Source organism: Erythrolamprus reginae, chromosome 8, assembly GCF_031021105.1.
Source record: "Erythrolamprus reginae isolate rEryReg1 chromosome 8, rEryReg1.hap1, whole genome shotgun sequence".
Classification (NCBI taxonomy): Eukaryota; Metazoa; Chordata; class Lepidosauria; order Squamata; family Dipsadidae; genus Erythrolamprus; species Erythrolamprus reginae.
In genome coordinates, this window is record NC_091957.1 from 58,057,674 (window position 1) to 58,078,999 (window position 21,326).

The 21,326-nt window shown below is 48.7% G+C and overlaps 1 protein-coding gene across 1 annotated transcript in view; it reads left to right on the forward strand.

Moving 5' to 3' along the window:
• KLHL13 (kelch like family member 13) overlaps positions 1-17,852 on the forward strand; it is a 43,276-nt gene extending 25,424 nt beyond the window's left edge. Inside the window, 10 exon segments of the mRNA XM_070760035.1 lie at positions 3,410-3,551; positions 4,513-4,645; positions 5,577-5,773; positions 8,361-8,459; positions 8,461-8,496; positions 8,498-8,899; positions 8,901-9,159; positions 14,081-14,194; positions 17,261-17,658; positions 17,660-17,852. Coding sequence (XP_070616136.1) covers positions 3,410-3,551; positions 4,513-4,645; positions 5,577-5,773; positions 8,361-8,459; positions 8,461-8,496; positions 8,498-8,899; positions 8,901-9,159; positions 14,081-14,194; positions 17,261-17,658; positions 17,660-17,749 — 1,870 coding nt within the window. The 3' untranslated portion in view covers positions 17,750-17,852.
• Positions 17,853-21,326: the final 3,474 nt, after the last annotated feature.

Genomic DNA, 21,326 nt, shown 5'->3' on the forward strand with positions numbered 1-21,326 from the left:
AGGGCCGCCTGGTCTTTCTGAAAAGCGTGGATGGTGCTTGGCGCATCAGGAGACCATAGTTTTTGCCATTATTTAAGCGTCTGCTATGCAGCTTTGGAAAATACAGAGGGTTCGGGCACTTTGAAAGTGAAATGGGTGGACGAAGAGGCAGCCGGCCAGTCCTTCCAGCATGCTCAGACAGGAGGAGAAATTTAGGTGGCCCCCATACTGTAGTGGGGGGATAGAGGGGAGGGGGGGACTTTAACATTTTTTTCAACCAGGCGAAACAACAGAAAACTAAGATTAAAATACCCCTCTGGGGTTTGGTAGTTGGAACAAAGTCACCTTCTTAACTGCAATGAGAGCTAAGAGCAGGTTTGGGTTTAAGCACGTGGCTGGAACTGACACGGAGTGAGTGCTTCTAAAAAGGACTCGGGTACCTTTTATTATCCTCCTGAAACTGGGATGTACAAAAATAACCCAGGTGTTTCATGTTCTGGACAAAGGGGAGAAAACAGGGCACAGGAGGGTGGAGCGGAGCAATGAAATATAGGATCACTAAACTGAACACCAGTTTTTATCTCTATCTCTATCTCTCTATTTATATATGCATATGTGTGTGTGTGGTTACATGTTAGATATTTTTGCTGATAGTGAAAAGGAAGGATAAAGCAAGTGTCAAGGTGCTAGAAATGTGTGCTCAAGCTTTTGTGCAGCTTTGGACTTGGATATTTGTGACTAATTGCTTTTTGAGAGTTCCCAGAATATTTGCACATGAGGAACTGGTTTAACCTTAAAAGAAAACACCCTCTCCCTGCTCAAGAACATATTTGGACCCTCTTCTTTGCTTGTCTCCCCCCCCCCCCCACCCCCGACTCCCCTCTGATTCTTGTAAAGCAGTGTTTCCCAACCTTGGCAACTTGAAGATATCTGGACTTCAACTCCCAGAATTCCCCAGCCAGCAAATGCTGGCTGGGGAATTCTGGGAGTTGAAGTCCAGATATCTTCAAGTTGCCAAGGTTGGGAAACACTGTTGTAAAGGGTAGTCCTGATTCTTATAGGATTTAATGTGGATTAAAAGTCCAACTATTCTCCTCTTTTTTTAATATAATGCCATCTATTGGTCATAGCTATGGGAATAATTAGAAGGTTAATTAACTTTATGAGGAAGCAATAGCGATTCAGCATTATCCCCAGAAAAGCCTAATCAATATATTTATTCTCCTTATTAACGAATTATTTATAAGAGTTGGTGTATTAGCTTTAATGAGTGCATATAAAATACCCTTGGTAAATATGTCTAAACTGAATATATCTTTATTAAAACTTTTGGGGTTTTTTTTTGGATGCGTAGTTGACGTAATGAGAGGGCTCAGGTGCTTGTGGGTTTCGGGTCTTTGGGTTCCACAGCTCTTCAAGGAGGAGTTGCTGGTATTAGAAGGCAACATGGAAGAAGTTTTTTTTAAAACCTGGGAAAAAATATCTAGCCTACTTATCTAAAGTAGGCTAGATATTTCCCCCCCAGAAATGCAAGATTTTTGTGTACTGGATAAGGAAGCCCCCACATTTTCAAATCCTATTTGTGGTCTGGAAACTACTATTAAACCCTGGCAACATTAAAACTTGTGGACTTTGACTCGCAAAGTCCTAAAGTAGCCAAGATTGGACATCCCTGGTTTATCAGATCTGATCTAATCTGGCCCAATAATATATCTTTATGGCCCAATGAAACTGGACTTCTGCTTCCGAGTCTGTGGAGAGGGGCGGCATACAAATCTAATAAATAAATAAATAAATAAATAAATAAATAATAAATACATAAATAAATAAATAAACATCTTGCAGTGATTCTGGAGGGAATACTTCGTGTCAAGCCAATCTTCTTGCAAAGCGCCCTGAGAGATGCTTTGGTCCATATTTTATATTTAGCCATAATTGTGTGAAGGAGCCTGGGGTTGAACCTTTGGGAGAGCCGAGGTTGAACCTATAGGTGAGAACGTGGATAATTTCTGTCCAACTCGGCCCACAAGAACGCAGTCTGATTTTACTCAACCAAGATGTGATTTAATCTACCAGAAATGCTTTGTTGTCACTGCTGATATCAAAAACAAGTCTGAGCACTGTAATAAAATCACAAATAATAAAATAAAACAAGAGGCATCCATCCTGTTTGGAAGACCTTCACTTTCAATTGTTGTACCCACATCTGCCAGCTGTGATTTGTTTAATTTTTCCCCCTACCTCCAGTGGTCTGAACGCACCAAAAGAAACAGATTTGGGTTTGGGGGCCGTGTGAAGGTTTACACAATTAATCAGGATGTGACATGAGACATTTCAGGTTATTTATGGGTTGCTAATTGTGGTGCGCAGCAGCATATTCAGAAAGAAGCTTTAATCTTTACAAATCCTTCTGGTGTGGAACCACCTGGTCACATTTAAAATAGAAACTTGCTCAATGTGTTCTGCACTTCCACCCTGTGTGTTCCATGTATTTCACACCCATGTATCAAACTGCCATGTCTGTGTCGTCCACACTCCTTGTTTTAGAGTTCTTTTTTATGGCTGATCCCCAAACAATTTGTGTTTTCACCCCCCAAATGTTCAAGTTTCAGAGATTCCTTTAAATAAACCCCAGTTTTCCTATTCGGTGCAAATAAATAGCAGCTGCAAACATAACCTGACAGAATGTATTTTAAACCAACTGTGTTTAATTAGAATTTTTTAAAAAATGTAGGCAGGAGACAATTGGTTTGCTCCTATTTGGGGGAGCAGTGATCCTGCTGAAGTAATTTCTGAAACTCCTTCTGAAGCCAATGTTCTACCTGCATGCTCAGAAATCAGATGTTTTCCAAAGAGGCCACAAGTTATATTTAAACCTCGTGAAGAAGAGCAGATCCCTTGGTGTCAGCACGTGCAGGGGAGGAAGGCCCACAAATAAATAAATGCCTCTGTGTAATGTGATATCCCTGAGCTTTTTATGGGCACCGCACGTCATACGTGGAGCACTTGGGATCTGGAGGGACAGAACTTTTGCTTGTGAGCCCCCTTCCTCCTCCCTTTCTACCCCTCAGTTTCCTAATCAGCTGCAACGGAGGTTTTTAGGTTCTTGAAAGCTGGAAGGCTTTTGAACCCTTGAAAAACAGGATCGAAAATTGCCAGCCATCTTAATTACGGGGGAAAATGAAAGAAAGTTGTTAGCTTCTTGCAATGAAAGCTGAATTCAGAAGGAGAAGGTGCCCGGTCACTTTTGAGCATTTAATAGCAACATTTATAATAGCAATACAAACCGGATGAGGTTCCCTTTGAGGTTGGCTTACAGATTCCTGCATGGTCCTGCGTTGTTTTTGGTGGTGGTGGTGGTGGCGGCAGGAAGGACAAGCCAGCTCTGACCGGAGGCCGTTGTCTTCTTCTCTCCCTTCCTCTCCCCCAGATCTTTGGTTGAAGAGGAAGAGCCTCACATGAAAGTCACTCTGGGGAGCAGCGATATGGGCTTGTCTGCTCACCTGCAGGCATCGAAGGCAGGCACCACTCGATTCTTCACCAGCAACACGCACAGCTCTGTGGTCCTCCAGGTGAGTGAGCGCCAGGGGACCCTCTCTGGGAGCATCATCTTCTAGTTTCCTCCAGAGACCCCTCTGTCTGACAGAGCCATTGCAGCCCAGGTCACAGAACGGGCTCCCTTCCTTGGTCTCGGAGGACTTCCTCTCTCCCTTGGTGATTTATTCATTAGATGTATTCTTTATTAGATTTATAAGCCACCCAACTCCTTCCGGACTCTATTAAACATTGTGGTGGCTGTTTCTCCCTGTGATTGAAGGAGACCTGGACTTGGCACTGTCCAAGCAAGAGGGGGGAGGGGGGAGGCCTTTGGCCTGCGAATTCTCTCCCTATGCCATCAAGGGGATTTGTCAGCCGAAACTGCCTCTCAGTGTGAATGTTTTGCTTTTCCTATCTTTTTGTTATTGTTGTTGTTGTTGCTTCCATTGGCCTGGAGCGTGAAAAAGCCAGCTTCCTTATCTAGCGGTGGTGCTGTGCAGAAATCCAGGCCCATCCTCTGGCTTCGGCTCTAGAAAGCATCTCATTGCCCCACTCGCTGATGGTTTGTGTTTGCAGCAGCCTCGAAATGAGGCCAAACCCTGTGCCTGGCATTGTTTGCTGCCACCAACTAGGTGGCGAAATAGGCTAAGCACGGCTCTCTTCCCCGGGAGCATTTTTTAAACAGTGGGAAACTGCTGGGTGGGCAGCAGGCCTGGGGGAGAGCCACAACCGGGGCACAAAGGAGCACGGAAGCCTTGCGAAGTGGGTGGCCGGGCAGAGCCGATGCCCCAGGATCCTGCCCGTCTTCTGGGAACACCAGGAGCCTTTTGTTCAGTGGGACAACCTAATAACCCTCCTCCTCCTCCTCTGGCTGGCAGGAACAGAACAGCCTCCTCTGCAGCCCCAGGAACAGGGGCTCCAATTGTGTGGGGCTCCCCCTGGGCCGGCGCCTCATTCGAGGGGAGTGGAGCTGACGTGGCCGGTCCTTTCTTGCAGGGTTTTGACCAGCTGCGCATAGAAGGGTTTCTGTGTGACGTGACCTTAGTGCCAGGCGATGGAGACGAAGTGTTCCCCGTACACAGGGCTATGATGGCGTCTGCTAGCGATTACTTCAAGGCCATGTTCACAGGTAGGGGTTCCTGCTGGTGGGTCAGGGGCCACGCACGGAGGCCGGTGGGCACCCCTTCTCTGGGGGTTTCTTTTGGGGGTTCAGTTGACGTCAGGGATGGAATGCCCTTCTCTGCTTTGGAAGAATACTTTGGAAGAATGCCCGTGGGGAAAAGGAATCCTCAATCTGATTATTGTATTGGCAGTTCTGTGTTGGCAAAAACTTCAGAAGAGAAGGATTTAGGGGTCATGATTTCTGACAGTCTCAAATGGGGGAACAGTGCGGTCAGGCGGTAGGGAAAGCGAGTAGAATGCTTGGCTGCATAGCTAGAGGTATAACAAGCAGGAAGAGGGAGATTGTGATCCCCTTATATAGAGCGCTGGTGAGACCACATTTGGAATAATACTGTGTTCAGTTCTGGAGACCTCACCTACAAAAAGATATTGACAAAATTGAACGGGTCCAAAGACGGGCTACAAAAATGGTGGAAGGTCTTAAGCATAAAACTTAACAGGAAAGACTTCATGAACTCAATATGTATAGTCTGGAGGACAGAAGGACATGATCGAAACATTTAAATATGTTAAATGGTTAAATAAAGTCCAGGAGGGAAGTGTTTTTAATAGGAAAGTGAACACAAGAACAAGGGAACACAGTCTGAGGTGAGTTGGGGGAAAGATCAGAAGCAATGTGAGAAAATATTATTTCACTGAAAGAGTAGTAGATGCTTGGAACAAACTTTCAGCAGACGTGGTTGGTCAATCCACAGGAACTGAACATGCCTGGGATAAACATAGATCCATCCTAAGATAAAATACAGGAAATAGTATATAAGGGCAGACTAGATGGACCAGGAGGACTTTTTCTGCCATCCACCTTCTATGTTTCTGAGAAGCTTCCTAAGGAGGCCATGACTGGCTGTAATCCTTTTGTGTCTAAATTTTGTTCCCAGGTGGGATGAAGGAGCAAGACTTAATGTGCATCAAACTTCACGGCGTGAACAAAATAGGTTTAAAGAAGATCATTGATTTTATTTATACGGCGAAACTTTCCCTCAACATGGACAACCTGCAGGACACTCTCGAAGCTGCCAGTTTTTTGCAGATCTTGCCCGTGCTGGACTTCTGTAAAGTGTTTCTTATATCTGGGGTAAGAGAAATGAAGGTCGTGGCCTGGAGCAGGGGTCCCCAAACGAGGCAACTTTAAGACTTGTGGACTTCAACTCCCAAAATTCTCCAGCCAGCAGAGCTGCCTAGAGAATTCTGGGAGTTGAAGTCCACAAGTCTTAAGGTTGCCTAGTTTGGAGACCTCTGGCCTGGAGGCTCGTCCCTTCAGCTAACCTTGTTTTAATCGCGGGGGGTTGATCTTGCAAAGGTTTCCCCCAAAAGAGGCTGTCCACGTTGCTCGAATTAGAGCAGGAGCAGTTCTTCTGCAAAGCAGCTCCTCCTAACTCTCTTATGGACTAAACACAGTTACCGTATTTTTCGGAGTATAAAATGTACTTTAGTTTTTGGGGAGGAAAACAGAGAAAAGATATCTGCTTACCAGGTATTACTCTGGCTCGCGTCCTTAGTCTGGTCAGCTTCAGCACATTATTTTATACCCTGGTTGGGGCTTAAAAAAAAACCCTTACTCAGAGAAAGTAACGACGAAAGAGCTTGCACGCCTGTAAGAGCTGGGAAAATCATTAGCATCTGGTTAGGGCTGGAAAGAAACTTACTCGGAGCAAGTTAGGGCAATGAAAAAAAACCCTGCAAAGACTTAGGGCTTGGAAAACATTCTTTGCAGAGAGAAACAATGAAAGCGCCTGCAAGTTAAGAGCTGGGAAGATTGTTAGCCCCTAGTTATGGCTGGGGGAAAAGCTGCAAAAAAAGCTACATTCAGAGTATAAAATGCAGCTCAATTTTCAGCCTCTTTTAGGGAGGAAAAAAGGTGCGTCTTATACTGCGAAAACCATGGTGGTCCTCGACGTGTGAGCGCTATGTCACACAATTAAATCCATCTTTAAGTCGACGTGCTTCGTAGGAGAAAGAGCAAAGACTGTCTATGAACTGTTTTGGAATAGCTCTGCAAATAGGACTCCTGGGAGCAGGACCCGTTTATTGAAATAAATAAATGTTCCCTGCCAAGTGGGAGGTTCTCAGCTGTGGGAGATCAGAAGGCGCAGATTGCAAATGGCTTTTGACTGCAAAGGGAGAGCTGCTGTTTTTCATTTTCGGTCTATAACCGCTGGGTACTTCTGGAGAAGGTGCCGCTACTCAGGCCTCCCTTGCAGCCTGGGTTGGGTGGCTCCGTAAGATGGAAATAGGGGTATGTATTTTGGTGGATGCTGAAGGATTAAAGGAAACACAGAGACAGCTGATTCCACAACTCGCATGTAAATAGATTTAAAACAGATTTAAAAAATAATAATAATAGGGCATCTAACATGCAGCTTTTTAGAAACCAGTGGGTTTTATAAACAGGGTACCATCCATGTCACAAATATTATTATTATTATTATTATTATTATTATTATTATTATTATTATTATTATTTATTGGATTTGTATGCCGCCCCTCTCCGCAATACCAGCCATTTATACCAAGGAGGGAGGGAAAGGGGAGACTTTCTAAACCCGGTTGGATTTTCAAGCTCCATCAGTTTAAGCGGCCGTGGCTGAGGGCTGGGGAAGATGCCATTAACTCTGAGAGGGAAGATGCTCCCGGCGCCTTTCGTGATAAATGTGTCCTTTTTCTTTCTCAGATATGCAAACCTAGAATCCGTGTTAAGTCCTGGTGGAATAAGAGCTGTGACTTTCCCAGCCTCAGCAGCTTTAAGACATTGAACATGCTGACTGGAGGGTTCTGGGAGTTGAAGTCCACAACATCTTAAATCTGCCGAGGTTGAGAAACACTGATGGGGGCTGAGAAAACTCAGCTCCCAAAAGCAGCCTAGGATGTCCAAATTATGGGCCGACAGGGACCCCTGGATTTTGTTGTATTATTATTATTTATTTATTAAATTTATATGCCGCCCCTGTCCGAAGACTCAGAGATTTAGCCGCAGGACTGCAGGACCATCAGCCTCTTGAGGTCCTGCTGGCAAACCTGTGAGCTGCCGGAGTCCTGCAGGTCGCTTCCTTCCTCGTTTCTGCTGCTGCTGCTTCTGAGCTTCCTGTCTCCAGCTGGGGCGCTGGCAGCCGATGTCGATTGTTGTCAGTTTGCTTCCACCTCTTGCTTTGTCAATTTTCGCTGCCTGTCGCCCCTTCGACGCTTGTCTAAATTCTGCAACTGAGAATTCTCAACCCCCTTTCCAGGAAACCCGATTTGGGTTTTTCTAGCCAATTTCAGTATTAAGAGTGAAAAAATCTTAAAAGCGCCTGTTCCCTTGATCCAGTCCAGCCCAAATGAGTGGTTCTTCGAGGTAGCAGCGTTCCCTTAGGGAAACAGATGTGGTCTTATTGGGAACAACAGGCAGGAGAAGGCTGCAGAAGGGCACGAGCACAACTTTTCCAGTCTGTTGTAGCTCCAGCATTTGGTGTTCATTGTGCAGATAGTTGCTGGAGAAATGAAGGCCTTGTGCAGCGCCCCCAATGCTGCTGTCAAATTAGGGCATCTTTTGTCCATGATGACATGTTTGGGAACGGCTAGGAAGCCTCTGGAGACACGGAATGCTGTAGTCCAGGCAGTTATTATTAAACCACCCGTGCAAATAAGCCCCCTCTGTGCTAACAGGCCGTCTCTTACCTTCACAGGTGTCCCTGGAGAACTGCGTTGAGGTGGGGCGCATTGCCAACACGTACAACCTCACCGAAGTGGACAAATACGTCAACAACTTCATCCTCAAGAACTTCCCCGGCCCTGCTGAGCACGGGGGAGTTTGTGAAGCTGCCCCTTCGAGCGCCTGGCCTTCGTCCTCTCCAGCAACAGCCTTAAGCACTGCACTGAGTTGGAGCTCTTCAAGGCTGCCTGCCGGTGGCTGCGCTACGAGGAGCCGCGCATGGAATGCGCCGCCAAGCTGATGAAGAACATCCGCTTCCCTCTCATGACGCCGCAGGACCTCATCAACTACGTCCAGACGGTGGATTTCATGAGGACTGATAACACTTGCGTCAATCTGCTCTTGGAAGCCAGCAACTACCAGATGATGCCCTACATGCAGCCGGTCATGCAGTCAGAGAGGACGGCCATCCGCTCGGACAGCACCCACCTGGTGACTTTGGGGGGGGTCCTGCGGCAGCAGCTGGTGGTGAGCAAGGAGCTGCGGATGTACGACGAGAAGGCGCACGAGTGGGAGGTCCCTGGCCCCCATGGACGCCCCCCGGTACCAGCATGGCATTGCGGTCATCGGGAACTTCCTCTACGTGGTGGGCGGGCAGAGCAACTACGACACGAAGGGCAAGACGGCGGTGGACACGGTGTTCAGGTTCGACCCCCGCTACAACAAGTGGATGCAGGTGGCTTCCTTGAACGAGAAGCGGACTTTCTTCCATCTCAGCGCCCTCAAAGGACACCTCTACGCCGTCGGGGGTCGCAATGCAGCCGGGGAGTTAGGTAAGTGCCCCCTCACGCAGAGAAGCTTGACCGACGGGCTAATCGGGACGTCGCGATTCCCTGTCAGGTGGTTTTCTGGCCTCAAGATAGAAACATAGAAGATTGGCGGCAGAAAAAGTCCTCCTGGTCCATCTAGTCTGCCCTTCTACTATTTCCTGTATTTTATCTTAGGATGGATCTGTGTTTATCCCAGGCATGTTTACATTCAGTCACTGTGGATTTACCAACCACGTCTGCTGGCAGTTTGTTCCAAGCATCTACTCCTCTTTCAGTCAAATAATATTTTCTCATGTGGCTTCTGATCTTTCCCCCAACTAACCTCAGATTGTGCCCCCTTGTTCTTGTGTTCACTTTCCTATTAAAAACACTTCTGAATCTTAATTTAACCCTTTAATCGACGGCTAATCGGGACGTCACAATTCCCATCAGGTGGTTTTCTGGCCTGAAGTTGTGTCACACCAGAACCTTCCCACAATCTACAAAGGCAACTGGAGCGAAGTGTTAGCCAGGCCGTCTCATTGTCTCTACGGGGACTCGGTCACCACGGCATTGCATGCTAGCAGAGTTTTGGGAAATTATTACGGTGCCGCTGTATATTATTATTATTATTATTATTATTATTATTATTATTATTATTATTATTATTATTATTATTATGGTAATGCAGGGTTTGATTGTCTATCTTCCCACGTGCCAAGAGGAATAATGGATGGGCCTGTTTTCCTCCAAAGAAATGAATTGTGCATTGATTTTATGCAGGTAGCACTGATCTGAATTTATTTTAAGCTGCTTTTGCCTGACGTGTGAAGAATTAAGTGCTGGTGTCTGGCTCTCTTAGTCCGGTCTGGGCATCCGGGCTCCCCTCCTGCCCCCCCCTTGTGAGCTAGGCAGTGAGCAAAGCAAGTGTGAAAATCACGTCCCTGTGAGTTGTGCGTTTTCCTCTCCGGAGTGGCTTTTAAAGGCCTTCCTCCTAATGATTTAGCCTCTTCCTCTTGTATAAATACCAAATTCAGTCAGCCATGTCTCCGTCAATTGCCACCTGACAACCCTCCTCTAATTTCCTCCCTCTTGATAGGATCTGTCACTTTTTAGTCCTTGTCTTCAGGGTTACCTTGAACCATCTGCGGGCTGTTAAAGAGTTTGCATCCATTTCCATAATGAGCTGGATCCATTTGTATGGAAGTCAGTCTCTGGCTTGGCGGTCCTGTCGGTTCTTCTTAGACCGACATAGTCCCTCTCTTTCCCTTGAGCTGCGTCCCAAGTCGTTTTCTCCCCCCCCCCCCCACTTTCACTGCAGCTTTTGAAGCCTCCCCCCCCCCTTTTTTAATTTTTGCACCAAAAAAGTAGAGAGAATCCTTGTAACTTTTCCCTCTTTCCCTGTGAAAGGCAAGAAAGGGAGAAAGATGAATGATGTTTATTCATTATTAATAATGTTCAGGTGGCAGGGACTCGGATGCAGCGTTCCTGGCACAAGGAATAGTCACGTGGCGCTCTGACCCTACTGGAATGCCACGCTGAGAATTTGGCAAGGAGCGTTTTTTCTTTTCTGTGTTCTGGCTGAGGGGAAGCTCCACACACATCACTGCTGACACGCAAGCCTTGTTTGCTTAGAATTGAAAGAATAAGAAACAAAATCCAACAGGCAGTTCTACAAAAGTTGGCGCTTGGGAATAATCCTCAAAGGCCGGAATGGTTAAGGCTTCCATAGAAAACATAGAACTCTGACGGCAGAAAAAGACCTCCTGGTCCATCTAGTCTGCCCTTCTACTATTTCCTGTATTTTATCTTAGGATGGATCTATGTTTATCCCAGGCATGTTTCAATTCAGTTCCTGTGGATTCATCAACCATGTCTGCTGGAAGTTTGTTCCAAGCATCTACGACTCTTTCAGTCAAATAACATTTTCTCACGTGGCTTCTGATCTTTCCCCCAACTAACTTCAGATTGTGCCCCCTTGTTCTTGGGTTCACTTTCCTATTAAAAACATTTCCCTCCTGAACCTTATTGAACCATTTCACATATTTAAATATTTCCATCATGTCCCCCCTTTTCCCTTCTGTCCTCCAGACTAGACAGATTGAGCTTGGTGTGTGGTGTGTATACACTGACGTTTTTATTTTTAGAAGCTTGGAAGGGCTGAAGTCACTACATCTGACCGCAACAGAGGCCTCAGGCCGGCTCCGGGTCTAGGGGGATGCTGCCCTGTGGAGGGAACAGATCAAGGGGGGGGGGGGGGGCGCAGAGGAGGGTCTCCAACCAACATGGCTGCCCTGAGTAGTGTGTGTGGAAGCAGCCCCAAGAAGCCTTGTGGGACGTGGAAGCCTTGTGGGATGTAGAAAGCCCACTTGTACCTTCAGATCCTGTCCTGCTCCCACCTCCTGTGGCCTGGTGCCTTTGAGGAGCCAATTGTGTGTGTGGGGGGAAATCCTTGCATTCCTGGTTCCTCCCCCATAAAACCTTTTGTGTTTGAAGAGCTGTGGGATATATGTGCTCCCTTGGAAACTTTCTGAAGGTCTTTTTTTAAAAAACACATGAGATTTATTTTAAGGCCGGTTAATGTGTAGCACGGTAGAGCCTGGGTATTTTTCTGCTCTGCACCTGCATAAATTAAAACTCCCTAGGTAATATCATAATGCAGAAGGTGGGCCTCAGGAAAGAAAGCTGGGTCATCCAGAGGTCGTTGAGCATGCAGCAACCTAGCAATTATGTGAAAAGTATTTAACTAGGCAAGAGCTCCTTGGTCTCTCTCTCTGTGTCTGCTGTTAGCTGTGTGCTGTTGCTGTTCGTGAGAAGTGTGCTTTGAAGAAGCTGTAACGCTGTAAAAGGTGGTTCCTGTGAGTTATTGAACTAAGATAGTTGTAGCAAGGTACTAGTAAGATACTAGTTTATTATATGTATAGTACAGACAGTAGTGGTAGTATAAAGAAGTAAATATGTTGGTAAATCGACAGTAACTGAATTTAAACATGCCTATCCTAAGATAAAATACAAAAAATAGTATAAGGGCAGACTAGATGGATCATGAGGTCTTTTTCTGCCGTCAGGCTTCTATGTTTCTATGAATGAGGAAGGAAGGGAGGAAGGAAAGAAAGAGAAGGAAGGAAGGAAGGAAGGAAGGAAGGAAGGAAGGAAGGAAGGAAGGAAGGAAGGAAGGATCCACAGTGACTGAATGTAAACATGCCTGGGATAAACATAGATCCTTCCTAAGATAAAATACAAAAAATAGTAAAAGGGCAGACTAGATGGATCGCGAGGTCTTTTTCTGCCGTCAGTCTTCTATGTTTCTATGTTTCTTTATATTTTTCCACAACTTCCTACTGCTGCTGTGTTTCACTCCATTTCTGCCGGTCTGTGGCTGGCTGGCTGGCTGGATGGTTGGGTTGGTGGTCTGGCTGGGCTGGTTTGCTGCTTGGGCACAAACGGGCTATCTTCTGCAAATGCACAAGCTCTGATATGGGTAGCCATGGAAAGGTGTGTGCCAAGGTGTGCATAATACGGTTACAGGCCGCTTCTGGGAAAGCTTTAATTCTTGCTGTCTTATCAAGCGTGTGTCTCCGAGAAAGGAAGCCAGGGATGTGTTTGTGTGTGAAAAAAGCAACTTGCGTTCAGAAAGTGTGGGGGGCTTCGTTCAATTTTTTGACCTATGCGACCACCCCACAGGGCTGCTCCTCAGGCAGGTGCGTTCTTTAAAAAGAGGCGACTCAAACTTTGCTCCGTGTCTATCTTCACATCAGGGAGCTGAAAATAGAACGGGTCAGAAACATGACACCAGCAGAGAGAGAGAGGATCTGTTTCCGACACTGGTGGCCAAATCATCTGTGAAACAGTTTTGTTCACCAGGTGGTGGGAAATAAACCCACCACGGCGGAGGAGGCTGCTCAGGGCCCTTTCGGAAAGGATGGCTGACCCCAAAGAGGCTGCCCCACAGCAACAGCCAGAGCCAGAAAGGGCAGCATTTAGGGGTCGCTTTGATCCTGGGATGTCCAACTGGATTTCATTGAGGGCCACATGGGGGTTGTGTTTGATCTTGGGGGGTGGGGGGGTGGAGTGAACGTGGGCATATCGGTGGTGGCCCAAGCGCTGTGCCAGCAAAAATGGTCTCCCAAGCTCTGCTTTCAGCTGCAACAGCCTCCTGCAACCCTCTGGCAGTGAAAGAAGAGCTTGGAAGGGCCACACGCAGCACCCCCAAGCTCCATTTCCCCTGGCAGAGATCCAGCCCCCGGGCCTTGAGTGTGACAGCCCTGCCTTAGTCCATCCTTCCTTCCTTCCTTGGGGACAAGGCTTGGAATATAATGGCCTCCCTCCCTCCTTTCCCTTCCTTCCTTTGCTTCTCATTCTTTCTTTCCTTCCTTCCTCGCTTTCCTTCCTTCCTTCATCCTTTTCCTTCTTTCCTTCCTTCCTTTTTTTCCCTTCCTTCCTTCTTTCCTTCCTCCCTCCTTCCTTTGCTTTTCCTTCCTTCATCCTTTTCCTTCTTTCCTTCCTTCCTTCTTTCCTTCCTCCCTCCCTCCTTCCTTTGCTTTTCCTTCCTTCCTTCCTTCGCTGTTTTTTTCCTCCCTTCCTCCTTCCTTCCTTCCTTCCTCTGGGCTGGGCATTTCGGACCTTGGGGCCAGTGTCCAGAGATTGCAGCCGTGGATCAAATACAGGGATTCCCTGACTTACGATCCCAATCAATCCCAATGTTTCTCTTGCTAAGAGAGACATTTACTAAGTGAGTTGTGCCCCATTTTACGACCATTCTTGCCGCAGTTGTTAAGTGAATCACTGCATTTGATAAGTTAGGAACACGGCCGTTAAGTGAATCCGGCCTCCCCACTGACTTTGCAAGGGGGGGGGTGTCACGTGACTCCCCGGGGCGCTGTGGCCGCCACAAGTCCGAGTGAGTGGCCCATTGTTCTGAACCCCGGCTGTCTTTTCCCAACAGCTACCGTGGAGTGTTACAACCCCAGGATGAACGAATGGAGCTACGTGGCGAAGATGAACGAGCCCCATTACGGCCACGCGGGAACCGTCTATGGGGGGCTGATGTACATTTCAGGTGAGCCTTGCCCCTCCCGAGACACACCTGCAAATCTCCAGGGCCCCAGGGATCTTTCGCCCCCCCCCCTCACCCCTCTTGAGTTTCTCCCCACAGACGCTGCTAAACCTTGGACTTTCCTCTTGAAATATACACTGCTGAAAAAAAATAAAGGGAACACTTACACGACACAATAAAACTCCAAGTAAATCAAACTTCTGTGAAATCAGACTGTCCCCTTAGGAAGCAACACTGATTGACAGTCCATTTCACCGGCTGTTGTGCCCATTCAACTTTGTACAGAACAAAGGATTCAATCAGAATATTTCACTCATTCAGATCTAGGAGGGTTTTTTGAGGGTTCCCTTTATTTTTTTTGAGCGCTATCGTTATTTCAGCCAGCCGTCTGCCTTCCGCGATAGCCGCACTTTTCAAAGGGGAAACCCGGCTGTCTGTTTGTGTAGGATGCTTCCTCCTCACCAGACGTAGAATGACAGAATTGGGAGGGACCTTGTAGGTCATCTAGATGGGCGGCTGGTCTTATAAGTTTAATCTATTTTTTTACATTTATAAGCCACCCAGCTCCCTTTGGACTCTGGGCGGCAAACAAGTAAAGACTATAAAACAAGCAATATATAAAATATGTAATATATAAGTATATTATATAATATATAACTATATAAAATAAGCAGTATAAAGCAGTATGGCCATATAAAACCCCTCAGCGTTCATTCAATAAGCACATCCACTCCTTCCAGCCAGAGCTGTGTGGCAGAGTTCGACGGCCCCTGTTTGGAGAAATGGCTCTTTCTCCCTGGGACAAGAGCTGCCTCTGTATTATAATAATGATAATGATAATGATAATTTATTAGATTTGTATGTCGCCCCTTTCCGAAGACTCGGGGTGGCTATAGCCTCGCCCCAGAGGTTTTCAAGCTGCCTGGGGAATCCTGGGAGCTGAAATGCAGAAGTCTTCTTTTTAAAAAACAAAACAAAAACATTTTATTACTTTTCAAAAACAAACATAACAAACATGACATACAACATTTAGTGGAGCTACATTTGCTCCGCTCAAAGTGGAAGTCGTCATTGTAAGAAAAAAGAAAAAAGAAAGAACCGTTTTGTTATTTAACATCGTCTACGAAATATGTGAAGGTCTCCATTTTAAAGTAGTAAATATAAACCTATATAAAAGTTTATGGAAATATATATACATTTATATTGTAAATAATCACCATCTAATACAATTTAACTACTAAATTCAAATATTCAAAGTAATATAACTGCACACATCTCTTTTTTTCTTTGTTTCCCACCAAGTATATACCTTGAAATGCAGAAGTCTCCAAGTGGCCGAGTTTGAAGACCTCCGGCCTGGCCAATCTCACCCACACTGGAAATCTCTGGGCTAAAGATGTGAACTGGGGGTCTTGGGAATCCAAGTCCGAGTCTCTGGAGAGGGGTGGCAAACAAATCCAATCAGTCAATCAATCAATCAGTCAATCAATCCATACATACATACATACATACATCCAACCCCATAGACCTAAAACAGGGGTCGGCAACGTTGGCCTTTTTACGACTTATTGACTCCACCTCCCAGGATTCCTGAGCCAGTCATGCCAGCTGAGGAATTCTGGGAGTTGAAGTCCACATGCCGTAGAAGAGCCCACTTTGCCCACCCCTGCTGGGGCACTGGGGAGAGTGGGGTGAGCCACAGGAGCTGCCCTGGAGCCCCCGGGGCAGGGGTGAAGGTGCTGGATTAGGCCAGGGAGAGCCAGAGTTTGGTTAGCAGACTCCCCCCCCGTCCCCGCTTTCCAGCCCAGCCCCCTAGCAGGCCTGCCGGGGGGAAGGACGGGAGGAGGCTGAGCGGGTGACCTTGAGCGGCTAGAAATCTTGGAAGCAGACAAATGAGCCGTGTTTGCCTGGGGGGGGGGGGAGGCAGAAGGAGCTGCACAATCGGTCGATTCTCTTTGTCTGCCTCACACCCACGTGCCCTGGTTGGAAAACCTAGGAGCCTCTGCGCCAACCAGAGTGGGCCGGGTGGGTGGGCAGGTGGGGTGGAAGGAGGGTATCTACACCCCCCTCCCTTCTTCAGCCCTTCCTCTGACTGGGGCTGGAATTCTGGGGCTGGAATATAGAGGGCTTCATCCATTCGGCAGGGTGGGGTGGGGGCCTGTTGCCCACTGCTGAGCTCTGGATGGGAAAGACCAGGCTGTGAGGTGGGGGGGGGGGGGGTGCACAGCTGGTCCTCGACTTACAACACTTTATTATTGATTGATTTGATTTGATTTGATTTAAATGCTGCCCCTCTCCTAGGACTCGGAGCGTCTTACCACATATAAAAAGAAGCAATAGCATACAGCAGCCTAAATCCAATTAATTTAAAACTAAATCAACTACTCTAAAATCCCCAATTGTACTAAAAAATCAATCATATCCCCCCAGACAACCATCGTACACAACACTCGTCGGCCAGGGGGGCTAAGGTCTCATTGCCTCAAGCCTGGTGGCATACATGAGTCTTAAGTCTCTTTTGGAAGGCAGGGGGGGTGGGGGCAGTGCGGATTGAGTAACAGTTCAAAGCAGGGCTGGGCTGCTGCCCGGACCGGGGGGGTGGGACGGGGATGCAGTGGGGTATCGGAAATGGAGCCCCCCCCCCCCCCCAGAGCAGCCATTTTGCACTGAAAGATGTTGAAAGAAAATGCATAAGCCACACCCACTGCATGGTAGTAAACGCTTTGGTAGCCCTTCACTGGTTCAACAGTGCTCAAAACAGGGGCTGGGGGCTGTTTGGACCCCTACAATCAATGTGATCAGGTTGTTGACACTTGGCAACCGATTCACACTTACGACCATTGCTGCATCCCAAGGTCAGGCGATCCTCCTTTTGTGACTTTCCGACGAACAAAATCCACGGGAAAGCCGGAAAGATCCCAAAAGGGGGCAAAATCACCCAACAGGGGTCTCCCTTAGCGACAGAAATGTTGGGCCCGATTGCTGTTAGGAAGGGAGGGGCGTGTGTGCTGGTGGGGGCTCTGGTGGGCCATGTGTTGACGGGGCGCCTGCCTTTCCCTTCCCCTGCAGGTGGCATCACGCACGACACTTTCCAGAAGGAGCTGATGTGCTTCGACCCCGACACGGACAAATGGACGCAGAAGGCCCCCATGACCACGGTGAGGGGCCTGCACTGCATGTGCACGGTGGGCGACAAGCTCTACGTGATCGGGGGGAACCACTTCCGGGGCACCAGCGACTACGACGACGTGCTCAGCTGCGAGTACTACTCCCCGACCCTGGACCAGTGGACGCCCATCGCGGCCATGCTGCGTGGCCAGAGCGACGTCGGGGTGGCGGTCTTCGAGAACAAGATCTACGTGGTGGGGGGCTACTCGTGGAACAACCGCTGCATGGTGGAGATCGTCCAGAAGTACGACCCGGAGAAGGACGAGTGGCACAAGGTCTTTGACCTGCCGGAGTCGCTGGGGGGGCATCCGGGCCTGCACCCTGACCGTCTTCCCCCCCGAGGACAACCTAGCTTCGCCTTCGCGGGAGTCGCCTCTCTCGGCGCCTTGAGAGTGGTCCCGGGGGGGGCCCCTCCCCTCGCCTCCAGTGGTTTCCATGGGGCTTGCCCTGAAGCTGTTGGCGCATCACGGGTGGGGTGGGCAAGGCGTGGTGGTGTCCACGAGGGGTGCTTGGTCTGCGGGTTTCCTCCTGCTGGACTCCGGAGGCTCAACGGAGGAGGCGGAGGAGGAAACGGCGGCCGAGGCAGCGCCTCCTGTTCAGTTTTCAGCCTGCAAGAAAGGGGGACGGAAGACGGTGGGGCGAACGCCACCTGCGGAGCCCCTTTGCCCCAAGGCTGGAGGAGGAGAGCTTGCTCATGGGTGGGGAGAGGGACCCCTCCCCTCTGGAGCCCTGGCTGCCTCCCCCCTCCCCAAATACTTCTCCTCCTCTGAACGGATGGATGGATGGAGCGTTTTAGACTTCAGCATGAAAAGGCCCTGCAGGAGTTTGGAAGAGGTGACCTGGGAGCTGTACCTGGAGGGGGGGGGGTCCCCTCACCTGCCCCCTCCCCCATTAAAAGAAAATGAAGCATTAACTCTGAGGGGTTTTGTCCTTTGCCTTCTCTCCTCCTCCATTCTCCCTCACTCGGTCTGGCAACTTGGTGAAACCTTGCAGTGGGTTTCCAAAGAGACAAGGGCTACTACAACTCTCTCTCTCTCTCAAGCCACTCAGCGTTTGACCCAGCCATGTCCTCTGGGATGAAGACGTGCCTGGGTGTCTTGCCCCCCCTCCTCCTCCTCCCCGTGGGCTCCTTTGCCCCCACCCCCGTACGAAACCTCAGTTCAGACGGTTATTTAGCACAAACTCCGCTTGGGCAGAGCTTCCTCTTTTTCTCGGCTCCAAAGGATCCAGAACTCTGCCCTGTTTTCTTCTCTTCAATAAAATCTTTAACGGCAATTGGTTGGGAGTTTGTTCTCGCCAGAAAGGGCTCCGTTCTTTCTCCACTTCCCCGCCACTCGCGCCGCCTCCCGTTTATTTATTTATTTATTTATTATTTGGATTTGTATGCCGCCCCTCTCCGAAGACTCGGGGCGGCTCACAACAAGTGAAAAACAATCCAATACAATACGTTGCCAGGTAACCCTTCTCGTGTGTGTGTGGCGTGTGGGAAGCGCAACCCGGCTGGGCTCCGGTCCTGCAGGAGCTTCCAAAAGGGGGGAGCCTTGACCTACTTTCCCCCCAAACTCCCCCGGGGTGCCCAAGCAGAGCCCCTGGGGTGTGTGTGTGTCAGCCTTGGCAGGGGACAGGCACCGCCTACAAAGAGGGCCCTGCCAGGCTGTAAGGGTGGGGGGATCTGGGGTTGGCTTGCATTGGGGTGGGGCTGTCTGGGGCAAGAGAGGGGGTCTTTCGGAGGCCCACCCGGGACACCCTATCAAAAGCTCTGCTCAAATCCACAGACTCTTCTCGCACCGCGTGGTGTGATGGGAGGCTCAGCTTTTGTTGTGGATGTTGAGACCTGAAGTGTCCGACCTTTGACGTTTTAAGACTTGGATTCTGGCTCCGCAGGTTGGTGACGCCTGGCTTCGGCCCAGGGCCTGCTTGGGTGCAGCCCCCCTCCCTCCCTCCCTTCCTCTTGCAGAGTGCCTCCTCTGCCTTCTCCTTCTCCTCCTCCGCTCATTCCTGACATACTCAGCTGCTCTGGGAGGGTCCCGTGTTGAGGAAGGGGCTTCTGCCCTCCTTATCTATTTAAGCCCTTCCAGGGGCAGCTGTTTCACTGAGGGCAGCTGCAGGAAGCTGTCGGTCCAGCTGTCGACACCCGATCTCGGAACTCCGCAGGGCCTGGCAGGGAGGCTTTGTGAGCCTGGTGGTCTGGTTTTGGTACATTCGACCGTTCCTGGAGCATGAAGTTATATCTGCTTCCCAAACTGGGCTTCCCAGAAAAAGCCCACGTGAAATGGCAAGGCATTACGGCTGCTTTGGCTTCCTCTCTAAGCTGAGCCAGGACCACCAGAAATTTGCCTGCAACACCACCGGCCCACCTCTAAATTGGATGTGGAGCAGGGAAGGAGAAGATGGTGGTGGGACATTGGTGGATGACACCCACCCCAACCACCCACAGAGGAAGTTGGTTTGCTTCGTTCCGACAGCTTCCATTTCTCTCTTGCCTGGCGGCTTTGCAGGATAGAATAAAATTGAATTGTTTTATTGGGCAAACAAATTTATCAGGAAAGACTTCATGAACTTCCATCTGCAGAGTCTGGGGGACAGGATCGAAACATTTAAATGTGTTAAAGGGTTAAATCAGGTTCAGGAGGGAAGTGTTTTTAATAGGAAAGTGAACACAAGAACAAGGGGACACAATCTGAGGGGAGTTGGGGGAAAGATCAGAAGCAAGGTGAGAAAATATGATTTGACTGAAAGAGTAGTAGATGCTTGAGACAAATTTCCATCAGACGTGGTTGGTCAATCCACAGTCACTGAATATAAACATGCCTGGGATAAGATCCATCCTAAGAAGATGGACCAGGGGGTCTTTTTCTGCCTTTAACGTATTTAAATGTTTCGATAGCCTGCCCCTAAGCCATGTAGGTCTTTAAAGGTGGTGACTGACACCTTGAATTGCGCCCAGAGCCCAGTTGGTAGCCAGTGCAACCCGTGGAGAATTGATGTGGTGCGGGTGTACCAAGGTGTATCCACAACGGCTCCTGTGGCTGCAAGTTGAATTCCACAAGTGGCCAGATGTGAAGAACCCCCCCCCTCCTTTTCCTTGATGCTACCGAGCTTCATGCAACTTGGTTTCCCAGCCTGGCGTTAACTTTGGTGCCTATCATCTTATTATTTATTTATTATTTATTAATCAGATTTGTATGCCGCCCCTCTCCGCAGACTCGGGGCGGCTCACAGCAATAATAGTACAATGTAAACAAATCTAATATTTAAGTTTAAGTTAATTTAAAACCCCAATTTAAAAACCAATCATACATACTAACATACCATGCATAAATTTTACAAGCCTAGGGGGAGGGAAAGTATCAATTCCCCCATGCCTGACGACAGAGGTGGGTTTTAAGGAGCTTACGAAAGGCTAGGAGGGTGGGGGCAACTCTGATATCCGGGGGGGAGTTGGTTCCAAAGGGTCGGGGCCGCCACAGAGAAGGCTCTTCCCCTGGGTCCCGCCAAATGACATTGTTTAGTTGACAGGACCCGGAGAAGGCCCACTCTGTGGGATCTAACTGGTCGCTGGGATTTGTGCGGCAGAAGGTGGTTCCGGAGATATTCTGGTCCGGCACCCTCTTCTCCGTCTCTCGCACTTGTCAGCCCGGAGCCAAAACCAGCCGGGTGCCAAGAGGGAATTCTGCATTCTCTCTGCGACAGGAGCCAGAAAGTCACGGAGGCGGAGAGAGTTGGGGATCTAATTTAAACACTTGTGTGTGTGACTGTAGGGGAGGATCTGGAAACAGGCCGTTGTTTCTTTCAAATGTCAGTCTAATTTTCTGCTTTGTGGGAGCAAGGAGAGTCAGCTCGTGAAAAAAAAACCCCTTTCTTCTGCCCACCTTCATCTCTCTCCCCCCACCCGGCAGGAAAAACAGCAAACGGGTTTTTGGGGGGTGTCCCTCCCCATAATTTGGGCCGTGAGTTTTGCTGGGAA